General features: G+C 47.2%; 1 protein-coding gene across 1 annotated transcript; it reads left to right on the forward strand.

Moving 5' to 3' along the window:
* The first annotated feature begins 363 nt into the window (after positions 1–363).
* Positions 364–1,162, forward strand: LOC125440577 (40S ribosomal protein S26-like). Its single transcript, XM_048510444.1, has 2 exons — positions 364–431; positions 865–1,162. The coding sequence occupies exons 1-2, from the start codon at positions 364–366 to the stop codon at positions 1,160–1,162; spliced, it is 366 nt and encodes a 121-aa protein (XP_048366401.1).
* Positions 1,163–9,274: the final 8,112 nt, after the last annotated feature.

Raw genomic sequence — 9,274 nt, forward strand, 5'->3', positions numbered from 1 at the left:
CCTGCATCTGTGGCTGGCATCTTCAGAAGTGTATTACATAGAGAAGTCTATTACACACTATGTCCATTTCTACCAGACCGTGGCCACACAGCCCGGAGAACCCACAGCAACCAGTATGTTTGTACTGTTTGTAGGCCCAATTTCATGGGAATATGGAAAGATCTCCCAGGTTCCACAAAGAACTTATCTCAGCCATATCGGGCCTAGAGGCCTGAACTTTAACAACTCCAGCCGCCATTTTGACAACCACAACACAGCTTTTTCTTCTCAGACTCCACCAGGAGGCAAATGGCCTCTCCTCCAAACACTGACTCTCTCTTTCTTATGGTGCCGTTCATGCTTTTTCCACTCCTCAGAGTTGAAATGACCAAGAAGAGAAGGAACGGCCGTGCCCAGAAGGGCAGGAGCCATGTCCAACCTATCCGCTGCACCAACTCTGGCCTCCACTCGGGCCAGGGCCTTTACGGCTCTGGCCCCTGCCTGGTGGAACACTCTCCCTCCAGCTGTCCGGGCCCTGCAGGACCTTGGCGATTTCCGCAGGGCCTGTAAGACTGAGTTGCTCCACCGGGCCTTTGGAGAGACCAACCGCTGAGTGTGTGTGCCCCCCCCCCATTCCATGGGTCCCCAATACCATCGGGGTTTATCCCTGGGATCCATGGGTCTTTAATATCATCTAGACCCCCTTCCTTTCAGAAGGACTGAGTTTAAGTGAGATGCCGATCTTGGGAAATAACTGCTGCTTTTATCCTATTTATAGAAGTTGTATTTTGATGATTTTATATATGATTTTATGTTGTACACCGCCTAGAGCCCTTCGGGTATACTAAATTAAATAAATAAAAACAAATAAATGAATAAATAAATAAACTGTGCTCACTGCGTCCCGAAGGACAAGGCCATTAAACAGTTTGTCATCGGAAACACTGTTGAAGCAGCTGCAGTCCGCGATATCTCTGAAGCCCGTGTCTTTTACTCTTATGTTCTGCCCAAGCTCTCTGTGAAACTTCATTACTGTGTCAGCTGTGCCATCCACAGCAAGGTGGTGAGGAATTGTTCCTGTGAGGCCCAAAAGGATCGTACCCCTCCACCCCGGTTCAGGCCTGCAAGTGCTGCATCGAGACCACCACCCCCCCAAGCCTATGTAAAGAATTTGCCAGAGTGATGTCAATGTTTAACATTGGTGGCATTCATTGCAACTTGCAGAAGGTTGCATGCATGTACGGGGGGGGGGGGCATACAGCCAGCAGGAACTAGCCCAGTTCTACATCCCTCCCGTGGATTTATTGTCAACATATGCCTTTCATGTAATAATGTCCCATTTATGTTCCATAGAGATCTATTTAACATGTATATGCATCACGAGAACCTGATTGTTTACTCATAAGTAAATCTCATGAAATTTAGGAGGACTTTCTCTCTGATAAGTGGGCTAGGGATTCTAGTCATTTAAGTTTTATGAAAGATAATTTTCAATGTATCTTTCTTGGAGGGTGAAGCAATCAACATTTTCCTCCACTGAAGCACAGTGGGGGACTTGTTACAACTTTATTACCAGACTGTATGCCTATTTTTAACTGGATCTTCCAGAAGGTCGCATGAGAAACCCTTATAAATATTAAGTCGCGGCAACTTCCGGCAAGACACGTAATTAGCTCCTACTGGGAAGTATAAAGGGAGATTTTTTTTAAAAAAAAATGAAGCACTCCAACAATAAGGCAATGTACTCAGAAGTCAAAAGAAGTCTACTCAGTGGGGCTTACGCCCAGTTTGCCTAGGATTGCCCGGTCAGGGTCAGACTATAAAATGCACTTTTAATGGGAAGCATGACTTAGTTTCCCCACAGCCCTACAGCAGCTGTGGAGAACATCATTTAAATAGTCTCTCAGGATTCAGTAATTCCCTCTTGAAGAGCCATTAGCTGAATCTGGCCCTTTGCAGTCTTAAAAAGTTACAAATGCATGCCCTTTTGAAATTATTATTTTGTTGAAACGTTTTCAAAACAACTTCATCTGCCGGAGCGGTCCCTTTAAAACAGTTCCCAAGACTCTCTACCTCCCCTGCACTTCTTGGTCAGCAACACGGAGAATTGCAGCACTCCACTGAGAAGCATAGAAGCCATGTTCTCAAACAGAAAGGGAGAAAAAAGGGGAGAAATCAGATTTGGCTTGGAAGAGGTGAGGGCGGACAAAAGGGGGGGGGAGTAAAAACGTTTTATAAAGGTTTTCAAAACATTTTGGGTGATTTGTGCAGAAAGGATGGCACGTTGCTACCTGCTGGATAGTTTTGCAATAAACACTGTCAACGGGACCTGCTTGAATCAGTTTGGGCTGGGTGTAAAAATAATTGTCTCTGCATGACACATGACATTTCTACAAAGGTTCGTGGGACGCTGTGTTAGGCGTCAACTGTTGTTTTAATTGTATTTATGATCACTAATTTTGTGATGATTTTATGTATGATTTTATGTTGTTCACCGCCCTGAGCCCTTCGGGGATAGGGCGGTATATTAAATTAAACAAATAATAATAATAATAATAATAATAAAAAAGAATCAGTTGAAAAATGTGAAACTCAAGCTGATCATCGAATGGTTTTGCCATGATACTGGCAATTTCTGACCGAAAGCACTTCCATGGATTTTGAAGAGAAGGAGAAGAAGAGTTTTGGATTTATATCCCCCCTTTCTCTCCTGCAGGAGACTCAAAGGGGCTTACAATCTCCTTGCCCTTCCCCCCTCACAACAAACACTCTTATCAGGTGAACCAGATTTGTTTCCCCACCCCTACATTTCTGCTGGGTGACCTTAAGCTAGTCACAATTTTTTGGAAACCTCTCAGCCCCATCTAGAAGAAGAAGAGGAGTTTGGATTGATATCCCCCCCCTTTCTCTCCTGTGGGAGACTCAAAGGGGTTTACAATCTCCTTGCCCTTCCCCCCTCACAACAAACACCCTGTGAGGTAGTTGGAGCTGAGAGAGCTCAGAAGAACTGTGACTAGCCCAAGGTCACCCAGCTGGCGTGTGTGGGAGTGTACAGGCTAATCTGAATTCCCCAGATAAGCCTCCACAGCTCAGGCGGCAGAGCTGGGAATCAAACCCGGTTCCTCCAGATCAGATACACGAGCTCTTAACCTCCTACACCACTGCTGCTCCTGTGACACTTTTGCCTAAGCCACGGGTGGTCACCCCGAAGCTATGGGCTGAATTGTGGGCCTCCCCATCACTTCTACAATCCTACTAAATATTCATATTCCAAACTAACAGTATGCAGAAAAGGAGATGGCTAAATGGGTTTTAATGCTTTGCAATGCACATGGTCGAGAAAGGAAAGCATATAGCCCAACCTCGTTAGATCTTGAAAGCTAAGCAGGGCCGATACTTGTGGGGAGACCTCCAAGGAAGACTCTGCAGAAGAAGGCAAAGGCAAACCAACCCTGCTTCTTACTTGCCTTGGAAGCCCATTGCGTGGTCGCCATAAGTCAGCTGTGATTTGACATCATGATCGGCACCTCCCAGGGGTGGCCCTGCGGTCCGTCCTGGAGGGAAAGCCATTGTGGTTGGCTGTAGTCTGCTAGCATATGGATGGCACACCAGCCCAAAGCTCCGTACCAACTGAGCAAGGGGGCGCATATAGATGTTAAATAACAGCGGGGACAACAGCACCCCCTGAGGCACACCGCAATGAAGCGGGCATCTCCGGGAGGCTTGGTCCCCGCACCACACTTGCTGACTCCGGTCCTGGAGAAACGAGGCAATCCACTGAAGGACAGTGCCCCGCACCCCGGAAGCGGCCAGGCGGTGGGTCAAAAGATCGTGATCGACCACATCAAACGCTGCGGTGAGGTCTAGTAACACCAGCAGTGCCGATCCACCTCGGTCAAGCTGCATACGGAGCGTATCTGTGATGGCGACGAGAACAGTCTCTGTCCCATGACCAGCACGGAAGCCAGACTGGAAGGGATCGAAGGCCGATGAGTCCTCCAGAAAGCCCTGAAGCTGCTCCAACAACACTCTCTCAATTACCTTCCCCAGGAATGAACGATTCAAAACGGGGTGGTAATTGGCCAGATCACCAGGATCTAACGACCACTGCCTCCTTCAACCCACCTGGGAAAACTCCTTGCTCAAGGGAGTTATTGATGATAGCCAACAGGTGGGGTTGTAACTCCGCCCGGCACGCTTTAATAAGCCAGGAGGGGCACGGATCCAGAGGACAAGTAGTAGGTCTAATAGCAGCCAGGACACTGTCAACATTGGCTTCAGAGAGCAGGGAAAACTGGGTTAAATCCTGGCCAGAAGACGGCAAGGGAGCCCCCACTTCACTAATTGTCTCTAAGGTGGAGGGAAAGTCCTGGCGGAGCGAGGTGACTTTATCTGCAAAATAGCTCATAAATGCCTCACAGCCAATGGCCAAATGATCATTTTTTGAACCCTCAGTCAATGACCGAATAATACGAAATAATTGTGCTGGGCGAGAGCTAGCATATGTGAGATAGGAGGAGAAGAATACCCTCTTTACCTCCTTCGTCGCCATCTCATAGGCCTTCATAAATGTCCTATAAGATGCTCGTGCCGCCTCGTCACGAGACTTCCTCCACGCTCGCTCAAGCCGTCTAAGCTCCCGTTTCATACAGCGTAGCTCCTCAGTATACCAAGGGGCCAGCCGAGATTGGGGGTGAAGAGGGCGTCAGGGAGCAACAGCCTTGATGGCATGGAAAAGACGGGCATTCCAGTCCGCAACCTGCTCATCGAGAGTGCCGGCGGGTTCAGGGTCCCGCAGAGCATTCAGGAATCCAATAGGATCCATAAGTCTCTGTGGGCAGGCATAAATCCGCCCGTCGCCTAGACAGGGGTGTTGTGGCATGTCCACCCAAACCTTCAGAGCGTAGTGGTCAGACCATGGCACTCTATCTTATATGCACTTATATGCACTGAACTTGTAGACAAGCCAGTTAAATGCTTCTTGAGGTCACCGAAGTGGCATTCCATCAGAATCCATTGTATGCCCGTTCCATGGCATAAACCTACATGATAGGTTCCTGCCCAGATGAATAATTTAAACATTATTCTAGCCATGAAAGAAGCTCCTATGAAAAAATTATTCCCATATTCTGTAGCTAACATGTAAAGGGCCCCTATGCAAATGTAGCAGTTTTCCAATTTCCCCATTGATTTTCCCTCTGAGAGAACCCTTACACATCTACCAAAGAAAGCCTCAGAGTTTAAAAGGATTCTGGGTAATGTTATGGGGAGCACACTTGATGGATGTAGAGCACAAATATATCCTGTTGGGTCCTACCATCATCCTGTGTGATGTGATTCTGGCCGTTTCCGCACAGCCACGATTGGGGTTGGGTCGGCATACACGACGCGGACCCAACCCCCCTGGGACTGTTCACATGAACGGTCCGAGAAACAACTGGGAAGACGGTGCTGCAGAGCGCCGTTGCCTGGTCGACCTACCGTCGCTGTGGCTGTCCGGCGCGTCGCCGAGGCCTGGGGGCATGCCCCCCCTGCCTTGCGCGACCACTCTGGTGTCGCAGGGCAGGGGGGGCATGTCCCCAGGCCTTGGCGACACGCTGGACGGCCACAGCAAAGGTAGGTCAACAGTTACAAGGGGGGAGGGAGGGCGCCTTCAAGCCGCTGCCGTTCACACAGCAGCAGCTTGAAGCCGCCATTTTCCATAAACCTCGCTGGGGAAGCGAGGTCAGAAAACGGTGGCTTCGCGCTGCTCAGGAGGCGTGAGGTCCATGCAGCTGCACAGCAGCTGCGACCCCTGTGCGAACAGCTCCCTGGGGACAGCGTTTTTGCCGTCCCCAGGGCGCTGTTAATGGCCTGTGCGGAAAGGGCCTCTGTGTCTGTAGTTGTTTATGGAAGGGAAGATCAGTTTACTTTTAAGAAAGCTTATCTGCCACAATTGACATACTTATAGGAGACCCCCTAATGAGCTTTAAGAAATCTCAAGGGTAGATGGAATGTAGTTTGAAAACTCCTGATATGGATGGCTTTGGTTTTGGCTCAGCCTATCATTGCTTATCACAGAAGACAAATGATAATGTGAATATCGTGGTTGGCTGTCGTCTGCTAGTATTTCATAAATGTGCGCGTGTTAAGTGCTGTCAAGTTGTTTCCGACTCACTGTATTTCTTAAATACTAGTGATTAATTGAGAAAGTCACCAAATTAAGTTTTTATTCCCACATAAATATGGTGGAATTAAAATGAGCTTATGATAAATAGGCTATATTCCCTGAGAAAAAGATGATGATATGGGGACATTTTATTAAAACATAGCAAGGGAAATATTAATCAAACCGGATTGCTCATAAAACGTGCGACATAGAATGAATCTCAGATGTCCACAGATAAATCAGAGGGGACTAGGTGATAGACTGATAAATCAGAGGGTGCGTGACATGGAAATTATTCAGTATTTGGAGCAGCAGGGAGTCCAATGCTTTGAAAAGAAGAGGGCACTCCGGATGCTGCATTTTGATTCAATTGCATCCTCCTATGAGTTTAGACAGCGTGTTAAGCTTCCTTGATTAAGCACTCTAAGAAGACCTTCATATTAAATCTAATAGCACCACCACAATCAAGTTGCAGTTAACGTTTCTGCAGCAAACCCAGCTGGAAATACTGAAAAATTGTTCCTATTATTATTTTAATATTTGATGTACTGTAGGGAATAGTTCATTAATGCAAGAGAAAATTACATTTTGCTAAGAACGCAATACTTTCACGATGCCTACGCATCTTGACCTTTTCACATAACATGCATCAGGCACAGGGGTGGAGCGAGAGGAAACTGCGCCAGGGGCATGTGTGTGTCCTGCGCTCCTGCCGTAGCGCCACCAGCCCCCGCCACGGAATGCCCCCACCCTGCCCCCTCCATGGCCTGGCCACGCCCCCACCATGGCTCTGCCTGGGGCATCATGCCCCTGCTCCATTGGTGCTACGCCACTGATCAGGCTTCCTTGTGTTATGTTTGCACACTACTGGATCAAGTATGATCACACTGTGAGGGAAGCTAGCTCAAAAACATCTCGGTGAAAAATAATGGGGTAAAAGTATTTTCAGAAACAACAGAGAAAAAGCTCCTTGGAAATGTTTTTGGAATCAAATGGGAGAAACAACATACAGAAGTCCACGGAGAAAACATTTTATTATCATTCTGGAAAAATTGTTCGTGACTTGTGTGGAAAAGATCCTAGTCACCTTAAAGAAGGTGTTAAGAGCCTATTATTAAATTTCAAGATCCCAGCTGGGTAGCCTTGCTTCCCTCTTCTGTTTTCCATGCATCCCCCACCTGCCTGCCCCTAAAGAGTGGTGGCGAACCTATGGCACAGCTGCCAGAGGTGGCACTCAGAGCCCTCTCTGTGGGCACGTGCAGAGTCGCCCCCCCCACCACAAATCTAGGCTGGCCTGGGCCGCTGGGCTCGATTATTAGCATTAAACCTAAGACCTAGTTTTGGGGAAGCAGCGTAGGTAACCCTGTTAAGTGCTGTCAAACCCCACTGATTTTCACACGAAGAACTACAGCGCGATACTTTACCTGCGAGTAAGCTCGGTTGCTGGCAATGGGGCTTGCTTCTGAGTAAACCCTCCTGGGGTCGTGATTCACCCGTTGGAAGAGTTGCACCATTGCTTCAAAGCAAAGCCACCGACTACCACCAAGCTTACTCCCGAGGAACGCACGCCTCGGTGCCAACCATTTTTTCTAATCTAAAACCTCAGTATTCAGGTTAAATTGCCGTGTTGGCACTGTGCGATAAATAAGTGGGTTTTGGGTTGCAATTTGGGCACTCGGTCTCGAAAAGGTTCGCCATCACTGCCCTAAAGGCTCCACACCTTCCTGACTCATTTTATTCCTACCTTTATACCTGCATTGTTCAGGTGTGAATGTCCATAGAAACAATCATTCTTATTGCTGTGGGGAAATGTTCTCAGCAGCAACAATGTGTATTGTGTGCTTAAGGAACAAGCAATCATTATCAAATGACAGCAAGCCCTCTAGAATATGGTGGAATTTCTAGATTATTCTCAGATTCTGAATTTATATTCTAGAGTTCCTTTGAGGACTTGCAGTGAGTTCATTATGCTTATTTAAGAATAAAACTGTAGCGGAGTGGGCAAGATTTAACAAAGACAGCAGCTCATTCTTGCATTATGTAACAGTGTGTTTTGATCACAAGTGTCATTCTTTTATAGCCCTTAATGAAAACATCAGCAATTTTGTTAAATGCCAGATAAGCAGAAACTTTCTTCAGCGGCGAGAAGGCAACTTTTGGCATTATTTGAAAGCATACTAACTAGATTACTGTTAAGAACGACTAATAACTAGGCAAGTGTAACCTCAGTTTATGGGTTCTGTGGGGCAGAATTTGGAAGGAGCTTGCAACAACTAAATTTTAAACAAAAATGGTTTCCTTTTCTTAACATATAACATCAAGCGTTAACATTTAACATAACACTCCAAAGTCCTGTTAAGTTTGGGTGCTGTGTGGTTTCTGGGCTGTATGGCCGTGTTCTAGCAGCATTCTCTCCTGCCGTTTCGCCTGCATCTGTGGCTGGCATCTTCAGAGGATCATTCCTGCAAGTGGTTGGCTCATGAAACTCCAGAAGCTTGGTGTACTGGATTCCAGATGATGAAGGTCCCCAAAAGAACTCTCAACATTCACACACAAAAAGCCCTGAAACAATAAATTCTAACATTTACAATATAGCCAAATTAAGCATCTTCCTCCCCACTAGTTCCCAACAACATTGCAGTCACCTTAAACAAGGTGCTAAGAGCTTATAATAATAGCTCCAGGGCCCAGCTTGGTAGCCTTGCTTCCTCCAACCTCATGAGTACAGCAGCCTTCTGTTCCCTTCAGACTCCACCCCTTTCTGGGTCATCCCATTCTTAACATAGGGGTGACACAAGCTCTTTAGAATGCAAGTTAGAGATGCCATTCTTTCTGGAATATTAAAGTTGATGTTTGCCACCAGTTCTCCAAATCTGTATTGAAATTTCATGATAGATAAGCATAAATGAGGAAGGAAAGGGCTAATAGCCCAAATCAAGTGGGGGGGGGACTCTACTTCAGGAGGCAGCACAGGGCTGTGACGATGTGTTTGCCCCCTCCACCGGCGCATGAAGCACCCATGCTGGTGAGGGGGGCAAAGGTGCTGATGGCTACCTGTCACTTAGCTCTACGGTGGCAAAAGATGGAAGTACAGGCCATCATGGAACTGGCTGACGTCCCAATTGGATGTCGGGAGGGGGGAAGACC

This window comes from Sphaerodactylus townsendi, linkage group LG11, assembly GCF_021028975.2.
Source record: "Sphaerodactylus townsendi isolate TG3544 linkage group LG11, MPM_Stown_v2.3, whole genome shotgun sequence".
NCBI classification, from domain to species: Eukaryota; Metazoa; Chordata; class Lepidosauria; order Squamata; family Sphaerodactylidae; genus Sphaerodactylus; species Sphaerodactylus townsendi.

Bases quoted from the DNA above. Each gene is read 5' to 3' on its own strand.
- LOC125440577 (XM_048510444.1), top strand. From the start codon at position 364: ATGACCAAGAAGAGAAGGAACGGCCGTGCCCAGAAGGGCAGGAGCCAT. The intron at 432-864 runs CAACTCTGGCCT...GAATAAATAAAT, and splicing joins GTCCAACCTATCCGCTGCAC to AAACTGTGCTCACTGCGTCC.